The sequence below is a fragment of the Cricetulus griseus genome, chromosome 7 (assembly GCF_003668045.3).
Source record: "Cricetulus griseus strain 17A/GY chromosome 7, alternate assembly CriGri-PICRH-1.0, whole genome shotgun sequence".
Lineage (NCBI taxonomy): Eukaryota > Metazoa > Chordata > Mammalia > Rodentia > Cricetidae > Cricetulus > Cricetulus griseus.
Window position 1 is genome coordinate 3,893,595 of NC_048600.1, and position 21,570 is coordinate 3,915,164.

General features: G+C 45.6%; 1 protein-coding gene across 1 annotated transcript in view; it reads right to left on the reverse strand.

The window, feature by feature from the left end:
* Window positions 1–596: 596 nt before the first annotated feature.
* The window catches only part of Galm (galactose mutarotase), a 55,619-nt gene continuing 34,645 nt past the window's right edge, over window positions 597–21,570 (reverse strand). The window contains exons 5-7 of the mRNA XM_027426027.2: window positions 2,974–3,115; window positions 1,497–1,671; window positions 597–793 (exon numbers count right to left, since the gene is read on the reverse strand). Coding sequence (XP_027281828.1) covers window positions 716–793; window positions 1,497–1,671; window positions 2,974–3,115 — 395 coding nt within the window. The 3' untranslated portion in view covers window positions 597–715. The remainder of the gene's footprint in view (window positions 794–1,496; window positions 1,672–2,973; window positions 3,116–21,570) is intronic.

A 21,570-nucleotide genomic window follows, 5' to 3' on the forward strand; every position in this document is an offset into this window, starting at 1 on the left:
AACCCTGTCTTGAAAAACAAAACAAAAAGAAGAAGAAGAAGAAGAAGAAGAAGAAGAAGAAGAAGAAGAAGAAGAAGAAGAAGAAAGAAAGAAAGAAAAAGAAGAAGAAGAAGAAAGAGAGAGAGAGAGAGAGAGAGAGAGAGAGAGAGAGAGAGAGAAGAAAGGCCCTGATGGAGCAGGCTCCAAACTCCTGCTTGTCCTTCAGTGACCCTAGGAATGTTTAGGCAGACTGAGGTAGAGAGAAGTACAGAGGAGACTTGAATTCTCATAGCTTGAACTTAAGTTTGAGTTAAAACTGTTATACTAATTTCTGGAGAGTAGTCTTAGGTAAAAGAGGAAACAGAAAAACAAAGAGTTCCATCAAAGAAACGAAGGCTTGAAGAAAATAGCCAAGCTGGAGCCAGGGTGGCACGATGGAGCCTATCTATAAGAGCATTAGAGTCCTGAGGACTACTTCCCCACTAGGGTCAGGCTTTAGAGGATGGCACTCGTAGTAGAGTTAACTTGTCCTCTGACCTGGACAGAGAACAGAGCTGGTTATCAGACATGGCCGTAGGCCAGCTGCTGGAAAGGGAAATCAGTATTCAAGCTGATGATTATGGCAGCTACAGTTTGTATGACAACACAAAGGTCACTTTTAATGCATCTAGGTCTTCTCCAGGCAGGCAAGTGGGGACCCAGCCTGGCCCGGACCAGGTCACATCTTCAGTCTTCTTTAAGCAACAGAGAACTTGAACCAGGTGGTGTGGTTGTACTCCTCCCCAGGCCCCAGCAGCACAGGAGGGAACTGGGGCTGCGAAAAGAAATCAGCATTAGACCTTGCCAGCCATCCTGCACCCCTATGCTAGGCTCTGAAGCCATCTTTGTGGACTGTTACCCGTGAGGAGAGTGTGTTACTGATTTGCAGTGAAATGAACGAAAACCTACCATAACACCAAACCACTTTGTCAAAGCAAGACTTGGCTACAGGAAGCAATGCCCTGATTTGTATTCTGGAGTAACATACAAGCTTCTTCCCAAGGCTGACAGTTTGCACAGGAATGCTACAAGCAGCAAGTAGAGAGGAATGGAGAGAACAAACAGGAAGAAAAGTTTTGGAAGGTCTAGTAGAGTGGTGTGGGCCGGCAAGGTGGTGCAGTGGGGAAGGTGCTTGAGGCCAAGGCTGACAACCTGAGTTTTCTCACCGGAGCCCACATGGAGGAAGAGAACTAACCTCTGAAATGTGTCCTCTGACCCCCATGGCACGTCCCTGCTCATATACCCCTCCCCCACAAACCGCAGCAAATGAAAGGAAGCAAGGAGAAAGACTGAGGGAAGACACTGATGGCACAAAATCTGCGCTTTAACAACAGTTACTAAGCTGTGGGTTTTCTGTGGTTGTATAATTTGAAAAGCACAAACATAGACTTATTATACGCATAATTTGAGTGTTAGGACCTGCCACACTGTGTGACACTGAATCAATGTCCCTCTGACAAGCTAGCTTGTGGCTTTACCTGATTGACCGCATCAGGCCAGTTTTGAGTCTCGAGGCAGAAACCAGAGTGCTTGGGGTAGACTTCTCCACTCTTGCCCCTCAGAGTGCCATCCAGGAAGTTGCCTGTGTAAAACTGGACGCCAGGTTGGGTGGTGTATACTTCCAGGACCCTCCCACTTCCAGCATGGCGCACCCTGGGGATAAAGACAAGTCATATCTGAGTGGGGAAGGAAGAGGCCAAGGAACAGCTTTGGGGCGGAACCAGACCTGGCTACACAATGAGGGCAAGAAGGGTCCAGGAGGTAAGAGCAGGATGGAGACTCTGGAAGCTGCACAGGGGAAGCATGAGCTGTTGGCTTTGAGGACTCTCAGAAACAACTTCTTGTGCTGAGAGATGGCTCAGCGGCTAAGAGCACTGACTGTTCTTCCAGAGGACCTGAGTTCAATTCCCAGCAACCACATGGTGGCTCACAAGCACCTTGAATGAGATCTGGTGCCCTCTGCTGGCAGGCAGGCAGAAGATTGTATACATAATAAATAAATCTTAAAAAAAGAAAGAAAGAAAGAAAGAAAGGAAGAGAGAGAGAGAGAGAAACAACTTCTCATTGATCTTGGCCTGGTACCATGTCTGGGGCATGGTAACACAGACTCTCAGTCATGAGAGTCAGGGAGGAGCAGTTAGGCTGGAGAGAAACAGGACCCAGGGCCTTGTACTTGCTCATGAGCACTTGGTCACTGCTACTCAGATATATTCCCCAGGCTGTACTGGGACTCACGGATCTACCTGCCTCTCCTTCTGGAGTATTAGGATTAAAGGCATGTGCCCCCATGTCTAGCCATGGAGCTCTAAAAACAGTTAGTTTTGGTTTTTCAAGCAGGGTCCCTCTGGGTAGCCCTGGTTGGCCTGAAACTCACTCTGTAGGCCAGGCTAACCTTGAACTCACAGAGATCCACCTGCCTCTGCCCCCCAAGTGCTGGAATTAAAGGCGTGCGCCATCAATGCCACCCAGTCTGGGTCTGTACTTCTTGCCAAGGGCATATAAATAAAGGCTGGTGTCAGAGTCTTACCAGGGGCAAATTACACAAGACTCCCAAACACAAAATGACTCTAGGAACTGGATTTGTGTAAGAAGAGTGTGTGCACTCACTTGTCTATCAAACTGGAGGTGGGAGGGGTTAGAGCTGCAAGAGAAGTGCAGACAGTCTCCAGACAGTCAGTGAAGGCAGGAGCAACCAGAACAGGAGAATTGGGGCCTCTGACAGAAAAGGAGCTTACAGGACAGGCAGAGGTGGAAAGTCAGAGAGGGTGCTGGGTAGGGGGTCAGGGAGGATGTGCGGTTGGGAAGAATGGGTTCTACAGGATTTACTCATAAGCTGTGGGGTGTGGCATTTGACTCTGGCTCCTATCAGGTGCTGTTGAAGCTGAGATAGGGAAAGCTCCTATAAGAACTGCTGTTTCTTCTCCTCTACAGAGCCAATAAGGACAAGTTTCCAACCTTGCACAAAAATGCTTTTCTTTCGATCCCTTCAGACAGAAATTGTGGTCGAAACCATGGATGTGATGATCCTGCAGGTGTTTTCCAAGCTCCACTGGGTTTCTCAGGTCAAACGCAGTTCCTTCTACTGGAGCAATGACTCCTGGGAAGAGAGTGAACAATAGAGGTGGTTATTGCCAAGACCAAAGCTTTACATACACTGTCCTGAAGGCCTGCTGGTCCTAGTCTCTCAGCCTTATTTCAATGTGTAGAAGAGACTGAGATGTGGGTTCCCTTGATCAGAATATGCAACTGATTACCAAATGCAGTCTCTGAAACAATATAAAAGTGGCAAAGGGGTGGATGCAACTCTGTTGGCAGAGTGCTTTGAGAACATACAAGAAACCCTGCATTCAGTCCCCAGAACCACAAAAGACTAGAAGCCATGGTCCACATCTGTGATCCCCGCACACACAGAGAGAGGCAGGAGGAGCAGAAGTTCACATGTGCCAGCTGTGGTGGTGCACACCATCAACCCCAGCACTCCAGACAAAGGCAGAGTTCAAGGCCAGCCTGGTCTACATAGTGAGTTCCAAGACAGCCAGGGCTATGTAGAAAAACCCTGTCTCACCTCCCGCCCCCCCAAAAGATGAGATCTTGTCTCAAAAACAAACAAAACTCCCATATAAAAATTTTAGTTGGGGAGATGGTTCAGTGGGTAAAACTTTTGTCCTGCGAGTATGGGGACCTGAGTCCAGATGTTCAGAACCTGTGTAAAAGCTGGACTCAATAGCACTCATTTGTAACCCAAGCATTCCTATGGCATGATGGGACGCAGAGACAGGAGAATTCTGGGAAGCTTGTGGGCCAGGTGTCCTAGTGTGTGCAGCTGGGACAAGAGAGAGGAGTGTGTGCAGAGGGGACAAGAGAGACCAAAACTCAAAAGATGAAAAGTGAGGGGCAGAACATGGTCCAAAAATGGAGTTGTATGAAGAATGCATCTAAGAAAAAAATTCTGAGTGCTTGTGAGAAAACTCCAAGAAAAGAAGGTTAAGAGTCTTATGACCTTAGTTTCTTCAAAAACACTAAATTGTTCTTGAGATGCGTTTTTGTGCCCCTCCCAAGTGTAGCAGACAGGAGGGAGTTTACTTCAGAGTTTTCACTGCACCTGGCTATTGTTATATGTGTATATGCCTCTATGGAAAAAACATGTTTTGGCCTGACTGCCACTTGCTGCTTACCCATGTGACTCCTCTTTAGAGTATAATTTGTCCGATGCTCTGAATAAAGTTGGCTATTGTATGAGACTTTAGTCCACCTCATTTATTGGCTCCATTCCCCCAGGTCCCACTGACTCCGGAGGAGGAAACAGGTGAGGGCTGAAATATGAACTTGTTCTTTGAATTCCACACATTCACATACCATGGCAGGAATCCATCTGCACTTACACACAGAAAAATGCACACACACACACACACACACACACACACACACATATGAATGAAGCTTAAAAAAAAAAGTTTGTGTACAAGTGTGTCTGTGTATGTGCACATGAATGCAGGTGTCTGTGAAGTCCAGAAGAGGGTGTTAGGTCTCCTGGAGCTGGAGTTACAGTTGCTTGTGAGCCACCTGACATGGGTGCTGGGAGTCAAACTGGGTTCTTCTGTTGAGTCATCCTCCAGCCCCTGAATTTTCTTTAAGCAAAAAAAAAAAAAAAAAAAAAAGAAAAGAAAAGAAAAAGAATCAAGGAAAGACATATTCTTCATTAAGAATTGTGATGGTTAGTCATTGTTGTCAACACCGTAGGATATAGAGCCCGCTAGGAGACACACCAGGAATGCCTGTTAAGCTGTTTCCAGAGAGTTCAAAGAGGAAAGACCCCGAATATGGTTGCCCATCTCACTGGTTGGAGACTCAGACTGAATAAAAAGGAAAAAGGAGGCAGGTAAGCAAGCACTGTAAGCATTCTGACTTGAGGAACAAACAAGCACTGTACCCATTCTGACTTGAACACACTGCCACAGTCCGGAGCAGTTACTAGCCATATTTCCCAACAGCAATTAACTGTGCCCTCTTAAATCATGAGTCCAAATAAAGCCTTCTCCCATAGGCTGCTTTTAAACAGGTATTTGTTACAGTGATGAGAAAAATCATGACTACAAGGGTTAAGCTGGATAAAGGGTAATGGTTGTTTTATCCCTGGGCTCATAATGAAGCTTTAGCCACGTGTGACCAGACTCTAGTAAATCTGAGATTAGTGATTCTTTTCTTCCCCAGAGACAGGGTTTCACTGTTCAGCCCTGACTGTCCTGGAGCTCACTCTGTAGACCAGGCTGGGCTCGAACTCAGAGAAATCCTCCTGCTTCTGCCTCCCTAGTGCTGGGAATTAAAGATGTGTGCCACCAACTCTTGGCTGAGATTCTTAAACCACTGTGGGCCAGTATTATCTAAAGGGACACCGGCAAGCACCCTGTTCCAGGCACATCCCTATCAGACTGCAGACACTCCAATTTGTGCTGAGAACAGTTAGTGCTGCTGGAACAAATGAGTTGACTGGGCCAATCAAGAGAAAGCTGGGAAGCATGGCCATTCTATGGCCTGCCACTTCGCTCAGTGCTTTGAGGTATGCAGTTTCTGGAAGAGTTATTGTTTGGTGAGCACTGCTTCCCTGTATGCAAGCCAGATTCCTCAGGCTCATCACAATGACACAGATGAGTGGCCAGTCCCAACAGGACACTACTGTGTGTGGACCAAAGAGCAAAGCATAGAGGAGATGTGGCAGTCATCATACAACCAATGCCAAGTCCAGAGCATCTCTGCTCAGCATTATAGAGGTCAAGAGACCATTACAATAATGAAGGCAGCGCAGGTGGTGTACACCTTTAGTCCCAACACTCAGAAGCAGGAGGATTTCTGTGAGTTCAAGGGCAGCCAGGGCTCTATGATCTCATCTCAAAAACAAAACAAATAAAAACAAAGCCATTGAAATAATTACATAATTGCAAAGAGAACCAGTTTGGCTTAGTTCTGCATTTGTGGGTTCCTACACGCTGAGAAAACAGAACCTTTGGATAAGAGAACACAGAACACCTTCTTTTAAATTCTAGAACTGTTGTTCCTGATGCAGGAGCCCTGGGTTCCTTAAATTCACACAGGGCTTTGGAGGTATGGAATACAAACACCTGTGTAAGACACTGTCACCTAGACAAGATCATCCTGGTATCTGGGTTCTTCACCTGGGAATCTGGGAAGCACAAAAAAGGCTACCATGTCAGCCTTAGGAGACACAAGGAAGGCAGTGGCTTGGAAAATGCAAAAATACCTACATCTTTTGTCCCGAATCTTCTTTTTCTAAAAAGAATACTGATAAGGTGATTGCCCATGTGATGAACTTCGATAGTGATGGATGTAGATGGTACAAAATGCCATATGATTAAAGAATTTCATGACTCCTCACAGCCATTTCCTTCTACAGCATCACTGTTGCTTACTCCTCACAAAGCTACTCATGAGGTGGTGTGTGCACACAGCACCCTCAAATCTGGTAGTCTTCTGTACCATGTTTTCGCTCAATGTGACTTAGTGGTTGTTTCTAAATTTATCCCTAGGCATTTTAATAGATGACTCTCTCTTCCATCATCTTTTTTTATCTATGGTAATTTGTCTATTTAAGATTTCTTGGGCTGGGGAGATGGCCCAGTGGGTAAGGAAACTTGCTGAGCAAGTGTGGGGACCTGAGTTCAAATCCTCAGCAGCTGCATAAAAAGCCAGGTGTGGCTGTGCACAGAAGAGCCTACGGCACTGTGGGGGTGGAACCAGGAGGGACGCTAAGGCCTGCTGGCCATCACCCTAGCTCCAGACTCACTACAGACCATTCCAAGGGAATGAAGCAGAGCTTGACATCCTGACATCCTCCCCTGGTTTCTGAATGTGCACACGACTGCACTTAACACAGACACACACAGAGGTCAAAGAGATTGCTATAATCTCTTTGATCTGATCTTTCCGTGATAATTTCTCAGTATGTTTTTTTTTTTTTTTTTTTTTTTTTTTTTTGGTTTTTCGAGACAGGGTTTCTCTGTGGCTTTGGAGGCTGTCCTGGAACTAGCTCTTGTAGACCAGGCTGGTCTCGAACTCACAGAGATCCACCTACCTCTGCCTCCCGAGGGCTGGGATTAAAGGCGTGAGCCACCACCAACGCCAGGCTCAGTATGTTTCTTGTTTTGTGGATTGAACAAGACTAAACAGAGTTGTTAATGCTTTACCTCTCTCCCTCCCCCATTTCAGTGCTCAAAATTGAAGCCAGAACCTCACAAATACCAGGCAAGCATCCTGACACTGAACTACATTCCTAGCCCTGGGTTACCTGTTATTTTTCCTCCCTCCAATGCAGCTCCCCTTTATAAAACCATAAAGTCTGCTGCCATTGTTGTCATTGCTGTTTAGAGATAGTCTTTCTGTGTAGCTGCAGAGGGCCTGGAACTGACTGTGTAGCCAATGCTGGTCTCAAATTCACCATCTTCCCACCTCAGCTTCATGAGTGTTATGATTACAGATGTGTGCACCATGATTGGCTTATTTTGTTTTCTTATTCTTAATTTTTTTCTCCTCTCTTTCTCTGTCTCTGTCTCTGTCACTCTCTCTGTGTGTGTCTGTGTTGGGGGGTATGTGCCCAAGGAGACCAGAAGAAGGCAGAGTCCCCGGAACCAGAGCTATAAGTGGTTACAAACCACCTGACCAAGAGTGCTGGGAAGCAAGCTCACTCCCTCTGCGTAAGCCATCTCTACAGCCTTTGCTATCATTCCTGTTCAAGCTCCTTGTACAGGACACCTAATTCACTTCTCTTTTACACTTTCTGGGTTAATATAAGTAGGGCAGATTTTTCTTCTGAGTAGTACTTCAGCTATCTCAGATATGAAGACTTTTCATTATAAAAAACAAAAACAAACAAACAAAAAAACGGGCTAGAGAGACGGCTCAGAGGTTAAGAGCACCGACTACTCTTCCAGAGGTCCTGAGTTCAATTCCCAGCAACCACATGTGGCTCACAACCATCCATTATGAGATCTGGTGCCCTCATCTGATGTGCAGATATATATGGAAGCAGAATGTATAATACATAATAAATAAATAAAATCTTAAAAAAAAACAAAAAACAAAAAACTAATGCAGCCCGGCATTGGTGGCACATGGCTTTAAATTAATCCCAGCACTCAGGAGGCAGAGACAGGTGGATCTCTGTGAGTTTGAGACCAGCCTGGTCTACAAGAGCTAGTTCCAGGACAGCCTCCAAAGCCACAGAGAAACCCTGTCTCGAAAAACCAGACAACAAAAACAAAAACTAATGCATTTACATTATTTTATGTTCTAATGCACTGTAAGTTTTTGTTATATGTGATTATAATCCATGGTGATTTAATAGACATTAGACAGCTAAAACACTTCCTGATCCATGTTGGCTATGTTTCTCCTATCTTAGGAAACTTCTGTGTGGGGGACGTCCTTCTGTATATATGGTTCTCTTATTGGTTGATGAATAAAACACTGATTGGCCAGTAGTCAGGCAGGAAGATAGGCAGGACGACCAGACCAGGAGAATTCTGGGGAGAGGAAAGAGAGAGGGAGGCTGGAAGAGATGACATATGCCCAAGGAGTAACATGCTGGGTTACGGGTAAGCCTCAGGCTTATGGCAATACATAGATTAATAGAAATGGGTTAATAATTAAGCCAGAGCTAGCCAATAATAAGCCTAGCCATCGGCCAAACAGTTTATACTTAAGTCTTTGTGTGTTTTTTTGGGGCAAAGTGGCTGTGAGACCAGGCGAGACAGAAAACTCCATGTTCACTTCTGAAGCCTTTTTATGGTCTGAGTTATGGTAAAACTTTTTGCCTGTTTTGTTTTGTTTTGAGACAGGGTCTTACTACAGCAGGCTAGCCTTTACCTCTCGTGCTGGGACTAAAGGTGTGCACCACCATGCCCTACCCACATTATTTTTTGAAGCACTGTTTCTCTTTGGCCTGGAACTTGATTAGTATAGGCTGGCTGGCCCAGTGAGCCCCAAGGTTCTACCAGTTTCTGCCACCCCAGTCTGTGCCACCATACCTGGCTTTTTCCTGTATGTTGTGGGGGTTGAACTAGGGACCTTATGCTTCACTTTACAAAGATGGAGTTATTTTCCCTGCAGAGACACTGCTTCCCAGGAGGTGTGCTACAAAACAAGAGCAAGAGCATTCACTGTGTCTGTGCTAGTCCAATACAACCTGATTATCTCGGAGAATTAATAGTTAATTTTGGATCTCAAAGGCAAATCCTAGATGGTGGAGATCTGGGCACTTTTTTTTTTTTTAAGATTTAAAAATGTAGGCTATAGGGAGAAATCCTGTTTACAGGTACCGCTTGACCACGCCCAAGCAGGTGTGGTCAGTGACATAACAAGGGTTTAAGTAGTAGGGAGGTGTACATGAGGGATACACGAGGGCCCCTTCTCTCTCTTCTGCCTGGCTGAGCGGGCAGGGAGGCATCTTGTGGGTCACTCCTGCTCCAGTGCAAACCTGGTCACTGGCTCCCTTGCGTGAGTACTATTTCTTTTTCTTTTTTCTTTTTTCTTTTGGTTTTTCGAGACAGGGTTTCTCTGTGTAGCTTTGCAGCCTATCCTGGCACTTACTCTGTAGACCAGGCTAGCCTCGAACTCACAGAGATCCGCCTGCCTCTGCCTCCCCGAGTGCTGGGATTAAAGGCGTGTGCCACCAACGCCCGGCGTGAGTACTATTTCTTAACAGATAAACCACCTGTTATCAATCTAGTTCTGATTCTACTTCGTAGACCTCTTTAGTAGACCTTAGTAAGTATAATCAAGTCAGCTGGCAGAGAAGCTGCCCCAGATACATGAAGTAAGAGACAACATGTGGCCATCCAAAGTTTCTATACTTCATTCTTGCAAAACTTTTAAGTTGTTTACTATACAATTTTTCAAGTGTAATTTTGGTTTTGGAAGTCCTTTATTATAAATGTGTATATGCACACACACACACACACACACACACACACACATTTGTTTGTGTTTTGAGACAGGGTTGGCTGTCCTGGAACTCATTCTGTAGAACAGGCTGGCCTGAAACAACTCCTGCCTCTGTCTCCTGAGTGCAGGGTTTAAAGTCGTGCGCCACAAATACCTAGCTCTAGCCACTCAGCACTTTCTTTTTTCTTTTTTTGGTTTTTTGAGACAGGGTTTCCCTGTGTAGCTTTGCAGCCTATCCTGGAACTAGCTCTTGTAGACCAGGCTGGCCTCGAACTCATTGAGATCCACCTGCCTTTGCCTCCCAAATGCTGAGATTAAAGGTATGCACCACCACTGCCCCAGTCACTTAACTCTTTCTAAAAGGCATACTTGACTCACAGTCTAAACTTTGTGACAGTCCTAATGATTATGAATACTTCTCCATAAGGTATATATAGAAGACTCTAAGAAATAAAAGAAGCCATGGAATTTCATGACAATGACATAGGGCACACTGCAGGCCTGTTTTGCCTATATTGAATACACTGCAAGTCAGTGCTTGCTTCTTCCTTCCTGTGATGAGCTGCTGTTATGGGCTGCTTTACATAGTACATGGACATATATGATAGACAATATGCTGGCTCTCAGGAGCATAGCACACATGAATAATCAATTTTTTTTTTTTTTTTGGTTTTTCCGAGACAGGGTTTCTCTGTGTAGCTTTGGAGCCTATCCTAGCTCTGGAGACCAGGCTGGCCTCGAACTCACAGAGATCTGCCTGCCTCTGCCTCCCGAGTGCTGGGATTAAAGGCTTGTGCCACCAACGCCTGGCCGAATAATCAAGTATTTCAGGTGACACATGCAGCATCAAGCAGAGGTTGGAGAGGGCGAATTCTTAAAAACTATGCCTCGATGTAAAATTAGAAATTTGGTGTATAGCTGGAAGTGGTGGCACACACCTTTAATCCCAGCACTCGGGAGGCAGAGGCAGGGGGATCTCTGTGAATTGGAGACCAGCCTGGTCAACACAGTGAGTTCCAGGACAGCCAGGACTATATAAAGAGACCTTGTCACAAACAACAAACAAACAAGGGAATTTGGAATAGTTCCAAAATAAGATTTCCTTCCTTCCTTCCTTCCTTCCTTCCTTCCTTCCTTCCTTCCTTCCTTTGTCAATTCATATGCCCTTGTGTGTTTCATGGGCAGGTATATGGAAATGATGAAATTTGTATCCTAGAGTTACCATGTCTCTGGGATTTTTCTAGTAAGTGTAATGTCATCCTTTTCTGTGACTCCCACAACACCCTGGTAAAGTCCAACTGATCACTTGAGAATATTTTTTAAGGGCTAGAGAGATGGCTCAGCAATTAAGAGCAAACTGGTTGCTCTTCTAGAGGGCCCAGGTTCAATTCCCACCATCCATATGGTAGCTCATGAAATGCCTGCTAACACCAGTTCCAGGGGATCTGAGGTCCTCTTCTTTTGGCCTCTGCAGGCACCAGGCATGCATATAGTGCACAGAATACATGCAGGAAAAATAAATACCCACACACATAAAATTAAAAAGAATACTCTCTACATCATGCATGGTGATAAATACTTGTGATCTCAGCAATACAAGGATGAGGCAGGAGCATCACTGTGAACATCACATCTAAGGTACAGAGTAAGAAAGACCCTATTTCAAGACAACAGCAACAACAGGGAAAAAAAGTGTAATCTATAGCTAAGCATGGTGCTGCATGAAATACCAGTCCCTGGGGACTGGGCAAGAATATCTCGTTTGAGATCAGCATGGGGACATAGTGAGATCCAGTCTAAAAATGAAAAGCCATGTACTAGATCCCTGTGAGTTCGAGGGCAGCCTGGTCCACTGGTCTACATAGTGAGTTCCAGAACATCCAGAGCTTATATAATAGAGAGAACCTGTTTCAAGAAAGGAAAAACAAAAACAAAAAAGGCAGAATACACTCTAAACTGTCTATTAGCTTTTTTCCTGTGAGAGACTCTTAACTTTCACAGTCAGACTAATCCATGACTTTTTCAATTGTTCACCACAGTATGGTCTAACTATTGCACTATAGCAAGCTTTCAGCCTCTTACGAAGGTGAGTTCCGAAAGAGCAGGAGCTCCATAGCCACTGACATTAACTGGAGCTTTTGCTTGCTGGAAAAGCTGAGACTGCCTGAACCAATGTGGAAAACAGGAGCTATTACGAAGGTGGCAGTGCTCTGTGACAAAGTCAGAACGGGAGTCCAGAAAGGCGGTATGAACCGCCTCATCCAGACAGACCCCTCACCCTGCAGAGAGACACTGACCCAGGTACAAAGGGACTTGCCTGAAGTGACACAGCTCGAGATCCTCTAAGTCTCCAGATGTCCCTGAAGGCCCTGTGTGACTCACCACGACGTGTCTGCCTTGATGACAGCATCTTCCACCCTAAGCCCCCAAGTCCTCTTGGTTTTTCTAAGACTCTGGAAAATGAACACGTTCTTTTGACTTTGGTTAATCTGCATATATGAGTTTCTGCTTTGTGCTAAGAACAGAAAAGAGATGTCAATCATGCTTTAGCAAAGCTGGGTGTACAGAAAATGAAAAGGAACTGGAAAATGTGTTCACAGAGAGAACGTCATACCATGGCCCTAGTTTAGAAGTCACCATGTATTTCCTTCCTTCCTTCCTTCCTTCCTTCCTTCCTTCCTTCCTTCCTTCCTTCTTTTCCTTCCTTCCTTCCCTCCTTCCTTCCCTCCCTCCCTGTCTATCCATCTATCCATCTCTCATGAGTGCAACAAAACCTAAAGCCTGGCAGTTGGTAACCTCTGACCTGAGGATGTGGTGGTACAGCTCAAGGATGCAGGAGTGACTTGACTGAACCTGGTTCCTCATTCTAGCAAAGCCTGAGGACACACAGCAGTGAGTATCCCTTAGATGCTGTTCACATGGCCACAGCCTGAGCCCTGAAGCTTCAGGGAAGCAGCTGTGGTTGAGTGTGGGCGGATTTAACAGCTTGGGGCTTGCTTGTAGACCACAATGGGAGGGAGAGAGGCAAGAAAGAGGAGAACATTCACAAAGGGGTACTTTTCAGTGATGGGCTCCTGACCTGAGTGGGGTGGGGTAGGGGTGAAGTGAGGTCATGAGTGGATGATGGGCAAGAGCGGAAGGGTGAAAGGACTCTAGGTTCTTGTGGCACTGAAGAATGATGGGAGCTCAAAGACAGACATCCTCAAGAGTGATCACAGAAGGCTGCAATGGGAGGAAACAGTCAAGCCTAAGACAGGAGCACTGAGCGGGTAAGGACACATGAGGTCAGGACCATCTGAAGACAGCATGATTAAGGGACTAGGAGATCAGGGTCCCAGCAGTACAGATAATGAAAAGACCAAGAATTATGACAGGAGTGGTGTTGGAGTGACAGTGATCCAGAAGTGAGGGGAAGTGACAGAAGGCCAACAAAGGGTTCATGAGCATGTTGCTGTGGCTGTAAAAACAGCATCAGATTTACAAGATGAGGTGGATCTGATCACTGAAGACAGAACTTTGAATGCTCGATCCCTATCACCAGGGGTTAGTCCACCTCATTCTGTTTGCATCCTGGACAGAATAATACTTACTCTCTGAAAGTGAAAACTCACAGCCCTTTTGCAACCCACCTGCCTCGATTTCTCTTATCTCACTGAGGGTCTCAGCGTCACATTTTATCACAAGGAATGTGGCTTTTCTCTAGCTGTGGCAGTCTGCATACCGTTCTCCATGTCCCCTCACTCACTGACAGCCAGCATCTTTCTTTCCCCCTTGAACTTACATGCACCTCGGAAACTGCCTCAAACCATAGAGGTGCTGGGTGTGATTCCTGAGACAAAGTTATGAACTACAAAGCGGCTTCTGCCTGGGCTGCTCTATCAGGATGTGTGCTCTGGAAGCCTGACCACCATGCCACCAGAAGCTTAGGTCACAAAGAGGAGTGCGTGCAGTCAGGGTGACAGCCACACGCGGAAAAGGAGTCTGCAGATGTCCCAGCACCTGCTCTGATCTTTGCTGGAGGCCCTAGGGGATGACTCACCCTGACTAAAAACAAGGAGAGATTATAAACTGGCTTGGAGTGATTTGTTATGTAGCAATAGCTCCAGTATATTGCTCCAGGATGTTTTTGCCTCTCAGAACTTACTGACAAGTCCCTACTGGAGGCTATCTCTCTCCACCCTCCGTCCTGCACCTTTGTACACTGTTTTTAGGTGCCTTTACGAAAAAACTACATCAAGAGCATAGATCCTTGAAATTACTTTTGGATGTGGGAAAACCAAGCATGGGTACTGGGGAGTGCTTGAGGACCCAAGTTAAATCCACAGAACCTCCATAAAAAATAAAAATTAATTTTAAAATTTAAAATGCCAGACACAATGACATGTAATCTCACCTCTGGGAAGACGAAAACAGGCAGCTGCGTGGAGCTCACTGACCAGTAAGCCGAGCCTAATTGTTAAGTTCCAGGCCAATGAGAGATGTCAAAGAACAGGATGGATAGTGCCCAAAGAACAGCAGCTGAGGCTGCCCTGTGGCTTTCACATGCATGTACACACACACAAACAGGAGTTTATGAGTTCTCTCTCTTTCTTTTTTTAAAGTGTCATCTACGTCAATGGTTGAACTGACCCCAGGAAGCCTAAAACAACATTGCAGACACAGACTTACAATATAAACTTTTACAGGTTTGTGAAAATGCCATGGCTGTGGGATTCAGGTGGACCAGCAATGGTTTTTCAGAGGTGTGACAGGAGCCTTATCTTTTTTTAAAGGTTTATTTATTATGTATACAGTGTTCTGCCTGCATATACATATACATGTATGCTTGCAGGCCAGCACAGGCTACCAGATCTCCTTACAGATGGTTGAGAGCCACCATGTGGTTGCTGGGAATTGAACTCAGGACCCCTGGAAGAGCAGTCAGTGCTCTTAACCTCTGAGCCATCTATCCAGCCCAGAGCCTAGTCTTAAAAAATGAGTCAGGATTGGCTAATGCAATGAGGGACAGGAAATGACAACACTGGAATAGACAGCTGCTTCCTAGACACATTTATATAACATCACACAAATTCTTAGGGGTTCTGAGCTCTGACAATTAGGGCTTGTGGGTAGAAGATATAAGAAGCAGGTTGAACTGGTGCTTATGAATTCTTAATCAAACACAGTGAAACAGTTGTGTCCTTTTTCTGAGTGTGTATTACTTAAAAAAAAAAAAAAAGCATTGTCCTCTACATATTTGCTGTGGCATACAAGCACACACCCCAGAGACAGATACACACCCTCCACACATATAATACTCAATAACTACTTTTGTTAAAGGAGGAGAAGAAGGAGAACTTGTCAAAAAGCCTATGACCTAAGTTTGGTCCTTAGGACCCACACTGTAGAGAACCAACAAGTTGTCGTCCAACCTGCACACACACTCCACGGCTATGTATATGCAAACACACATGGTAAATTAAACATGTGCCATTTAAAAACTTTAAATTTGGTATAGGGTCTCTAGAAACCTTTGGTGAGCTAAGTAGGAAAATGTTTTCTCCAATAATATTTTTCTTTCTTAAAAGGGGGAGGGTGGAGCAGCTCGAGAGGATGGCTCAGAGGTTAAGAGCACTGGCTGCTCTTCCAGAGGTCCTGAGTTCAATTCCCAGCAACCACATGGTGGCTCACAACCATCTGTAATGAGATCTGTCTGGTGCCCTCTTCAGGCAGGCAGGCACACATGCAGGCAGAACACCATTTTAATTTAATAATAAATTATTTTAAAACAACAACAACAAAAACAGGATCAGGAGTCAGAGACAGGTGAATCTCTGCAAGTTTGAGGCCAGCCTGGTCTGCTGGGGATGCACCACAGTGGAAGGTACTTTTCTAGCATATGCAAGGCCCTGGGTTCAATCCTCAGCACCATGCACATACACAGAAAGTTTAAAAAATACTGTGTCTTGCCAGGTGTTGGTGGCGCACACCTTTAATCCCAGCACTCGGGAGGCAGAGGCAGGTGGATCTCTGTGAGTTCAAGGCCAGCCTGGTCTTCAGAGCTAGGATAGGCTCCAAAGCTATCCAGAGAAACCCTGTCTGGAAAAACAAAAACAAAAAACAAAACAAAAATACCGTGTCTTCTGAAAATTGTTTTTTGGGTTGGGGATGTAGTTCAGTTGGTAGAGTGCTGGCCTGGGTTTTATTACCAGTACTGCATAAACTGGGTGCTGCCTGCCTACAATCCCGGCACTTGGGCAATGGAAGCAGGAGAGCCAGTCTTTAACTACACTTTCAGGCCAGTCTGGAATACATGAGATCCTGTGTGTGTGTGTGTGTGTGTGTGTGTTACTAGGGATTAAACTTGGGGCCTTAGGCAAACACTCTTATCATTAACCCATATACCAAGGTTTCCTTTTTGCTTCTTATTTACGGTAAGGTTTCATGAAGTTGCTCAAGCAGACCTTGAATCTGCAATCCTCCTTCCTCAGCTTCTCAAACAGCTGGATTACAGGCCTCTGCCATCAACCCAAGTTTTTTTTTGTTTTTTGTTTTTAGGTTCTGTTTTTCTTGTATTTTGCTTTGTAAAGCTATGTAAACTGTCTTTGGATTCAGATGAACTTACTAACCGACCTTAGGTAAGTACTGTCTTTGTAAGGTTTAATTTCCCCATTTATTAGACAGAACTGATGCTCACAATTAGATTGTTTTGATTGTTACACACATGCATGTGAGGCAAAAGGAAAGTGCTGGAGCACAGCCAGTGTCATTTAAGAACAGGGTATTTCTGTTTTGTTTTTCACTTTCCACTGTTGATTATTTACAAATTTAGTACAATGGATTTATGTGTGGAGTCATGAGTTCTTTCCCTTTCTCTGCAGTAAAAGTGCATGTGCACATACAAAAGGGTCCCAGAACTTGCTAAGTATCACACAGGATGCTGCCTTCCCCTTGACTGCATGCCAAAATTCACAGGTGCAACGCTGCAGCTCCATCGCCAGGCATTTGGTCAGTGAGCCAGTCAGGCATATACTGGCTGATTTCCACTTACAGCAATGGAGCAAAAGACTCCGGGTAACATACCAAGGCCTCCTCTGCAGCACTTACCATCCCTCCATTTTCTTGCAGCACACACAACAAAGCCACGAAGGCAGAGATGCTTGTTTCAGTGTGCGCAAACGGAGAGCTTCCAGAAGCAGTAAGGAGACGAAGCATTGAAGAAAACAGGACTTGCTCCTAATGACAACCTGCTTGTCAGAGGCCTCAGAGGCCAAGTGTCTGCCCCGGATTGTGGTGGGTATCAGAAGTCATGATAGCCAATAATGGTTACATCACTTCCCTGAAGCATCCTGTTCACCTGTTTGGCAATTGGACTCTATAAAAAGATTGGTCTGGGGCTGGGTGGTGGTGGCGAACACCTTTAATCCCAACACTCAGGAGGCAGAGGCAGGCAGATCTCTGTGAGTTTGAGACCAGCCTGGTCTACAAGAGCTAATTCCAGGACAGCCTCCAAAGCCACAGAGAAACCCTGTCTCAAAAACCAAAAAAAAAGAAGAAGAAGAAGAAGAAGAAGAAGAAGAAGAAGAAGAAGAAGAAGAAGAAGAAGAAGAAGAAGAAGAAGAAGAAGAGCCCATGGAACATGGAACTAAGATGTTTGTCTGAAGAAAGTGTTCAGAGAAGATAAGACAATGACCTTTTTTAATCTTATGCCCCCTCTAATTGTGAGCATCAGTTCTGTCTAATAAATGGGGAAATTAAACCTTACAAAGACAGTACTTACCTAAGGTCGGTTAGTAAGAACTGGGATCCCAGAAAGAGGCCATGTATGGGTCATGGAGTCTAGTTCAATATTACAAAGGCCTTTCCTCAGGGCTGGAGAGATGGCTCAGAGGTTAAGAGCACTGACTCCTCTTCCAGGGGTCCTGAGTTCAGTTTCCAGCAACCACATGGTGGCTCACAACCATCTGTTTTGAGATCTGGTGCCCTCTTCTGGTGTGCAGATATACATGGAAGCAGAATGTTGTATATACAATACATAAATAAAATCTTTTTTTAAAAAGGCCTTTCCAAGCTGGGCATTGGCAGCACACACCTTTAATTCCAGCACTTGGGAGGCAGAGGCAGGTGGATCTCTGTGAGTTCAAGGCCAGCCTGGTCTACAGAGTGAGTTCCAGAACAGCCTCCAAAGCAATACAGAGAAACTGTGTCAAAAAAAAAAGAAGAAAGAAAAAAGAAAAGGCCTTTCCCATGTGTTGACCCAGGGTGGACATGGAGCAGCATTCTATCCCAGAGGCACCCCAATGCTGTCCAGCTCTGGTATCCAGATGTGGGACAGATAAACAGGTGACGGTCTCCAATTACGACATCCCAAGATTTCCGTCACACCCATGAGACACAGCAGTGGCTGGTTGTTAATCTTGGGAATACTCTATGATATCAGAGACAGTGTCTCATCAGCCAGGCTGGCCTTGAGCTTGCTGTACAGCTGAAATGACTTTGGACTTCTGATCCTCCTGCCTCTACTACTCAAGTAGAGATTACAGGTATGGCCACCACAACGGTTTATACTGAGGATGGGCCCCAGGCCTCAGACATGCTAGACAGGCTCTCCCAACTGGACTTCATCCTAGCCATTTTTTTGTTTTGTTTTGTTTTTTGAGACAGGGTTTCTCTGTGTAGCTTTTGCTATCCCAGAACTCACTCTGTAGACCAGGCTGGCCTTGAACTCACAGAGATCTGCCTGCCTCTCAGCATTTGTTTTGTTTTGAATATTTATTTATTTTTTACATATACAGTGTTCTACCCGCTTATATGCTTGCACACCAGAAGAGGGCACCAGATCTCATTACAGATGGTTGTGAGCCACCATGTGGTTGCTGGGAATTGAACTCAAGACCTCTGGAAGAGCAGCCAGTGTTCTTAACTTCTGAGCCATCTCTCCAGCCCCCTCAGCATTTGTTTTAAATAGAATCTTGAGCTTGTCTTATCCAAGGAGACCACTGGCTGAATGCAACTTGCTGAAGAGTGATCTGAAAACCACAAGTTTGATGACAGTGAGCCCAGAGCCCAGGGATGCAGTGTTGAAGGAAGGAGGGAGGGAGGACACTGGGGGTAAGGGCCCTGGAGATCATACAGGAGCTGGGGAGGGCCACAAAGGGGAGAAATAAGACAAAAGCCAAAATGAGAAAAGCAACACAGGCTCCTACAGGTTAGCTGGAGCTTTGTAGAGACCGTGGTATACAGCTGCTTGCAGCGAGACCCAAGGACCATCATCAGTACCTGCCTGCCTCACCTAGGGACTTGGAGAATCGTGGGCCCAATAGCTCAACTGGAGAGCATGGGGCAGAATCTATATTTTAATAAGCTCCTCAGTGACTGATCAGCACATCTAAGCTGAACAGCACAGACCTGGGCTCAGGTAGGCTGCTGAACAATCTCTGAAGAAGGAGCAAGGAAGAAAGCTGGAGCAACAGCACTGGGAGCTGGAGTCTGGTCTCCATGGGGACGGCCCATCGGTGCTTACAGCCCAGCTGCTCCAATTATGTCTGTGTCTTTAGCTAGTCAGTCTGGGAACAGATTTGCATGAGGAGGCCTGCAGGAAGGGGGCTTGTGGGCACAGGTACTCGTCTGTTACCTCATTAAGCTATCTTGGTAAATCATCTCCAGAATGGCAGTTATTATTTTAGGAAGCAACATAAAGAGGATGATAATGAAAAGTGACACCCTGGGTGGGAATTTTTACTCCATTCCAGCAGTTGGCAAGTAAAGCACCTTGGGATTTTTCTGCAAAGGCAGCATTTTGATACATTTTCATAGATCAGGCAACCTCAAAGCTTGCCTGCACTTTCCTATGCTGTCTAGCTGTGTTTGTGGCTTCATTCTGCCGCTGTGTGGGTGGGGCCCTCCTCCGGGGCCCCTCATAAACCCCTTTCCATTCCACTGAGTACTTTCTGAATTTTAACTCTGACTTGCAGTGGGGGAGGGTACTGCTTCCAGATATGACATCCACAGCAGGAAAAGCTAATCTGAATTGCAGGTCACTTTCAGGTGAGAAGACAATTTTTCATGGTTAACCCCACATAAGGCATTTACATGACAGTGTTTTTCCATTTTAGGTCCCCATTGGCACTGCATACGGGGATTTGCCATTAAGTAGAAAGTTCACCCTGCTGTTGCCCTTTGCTCAGCTGTGGCCTCCAGACCTTCTGGCTCTGCCACAGGTATGAAGTCCCTGATGCGTCTGGTCTTCTTCAGAGTCTGCAGGTCCCTAATGTCACCATATTTTCTTTCTGTGCATTCTCCATCCTTCACACTCTAAGCACTTTGTTGATGGCCCCGAGCTAACGGCTTAGTGGCGTTCACTGACCTGTCTTACACTCTGACCTCCAGCCCTTTCATCTTTGTGCTGACATCTGAAAGAACCAGGAGAAAATTCACAGAAGCCCCAACTGAAGCTACACGAATTTGGGATCTCAGTCTTCATCAGCTGGATTTCCTGAGTTCTCTCATAACCATTTTACTTGAGAAGTCAGTTTCTCTCTTGATTAAAACCTGACTTCACTGGTACTCATGCCTCTCGGAGATGCCCTCTCTCTCCTCTTCCCTGCCCCTCCCATTCCTCATGTAGGCTGTTGAGGACAGACAGACCCACCCTCGGCTTACAGCAAACAAAGGAACTCAGGGATGAGGCCCAGGATTCCACTTTCATGTCACCCCTGGGTTGACAACCACTCACGGCCACACTCTTACTATCTTCACTTCCTGTCATTCCTTCATGCTCACAAACTGGCTTCTGCCCTCATCATGCTCTTCAGTGGGCTCAGCAGCAACACCCTTTTCCTCAGCTGTCTACTTGGCCATCTTCCCGGCACCCTTTGCTCGGAACTTTCTCATACCTAAAGAACATCAGTGGTTTCCTTGGGCCCCCTTGAGTTTGGGTGTCACATCATTGCTCTCCTCAGTCTCCTTCCTCCTAAGAACCCACAAGGCTTACTCTACAAAGTGCACGTGCATACCTGAATCTCCAAACCTCCTTTCTTTCCTGAAATCACACTCATCTGTTCAACTGCTGGATACTTGCTCTAGCTGGATACCCTGCAGGTAGGGACCTTTATCTCACGGCTTTCTGAGGCCAAACACATCATGCTCTAAGCTCCTCTCTAAGCTTGCCCTCCACACTTGAAACTCCTTTCCTCTCCTCATCCACAACTTCTTAATCACTAATCTCTTTATTTCTACTGCCTAGGGGCCACTGAAAAACAATCTCAGGAGTTGTTCTTCAGGTGCCATGCATCTTGTTTTTGTTTTAAGATTTATTTATTGTTCTGTCTGCATATATGCCTGCACACCAGAAGAGGGCATCAAATCTCATTATCGATGGTTGTGAGCCATCATGTGGCTGCTGAGAATTGAACTCAGGACATCTTCAATAGCAGTCAATGCTCTTAACCTCTGAGCCATCTCTCCGGCACCCATCTTGTTTTTTTTTGAGACAGGGTCTCTCACTGGCCTACGGATTGGCCAGAGTGCTGGGATTATAGGCATGCTGTAAGACACCCAGTGTTGTTGTTGTTTTAATATGGGTTCTCAAGTCTGCAAGCACTCACTGAGCTGTCTTCC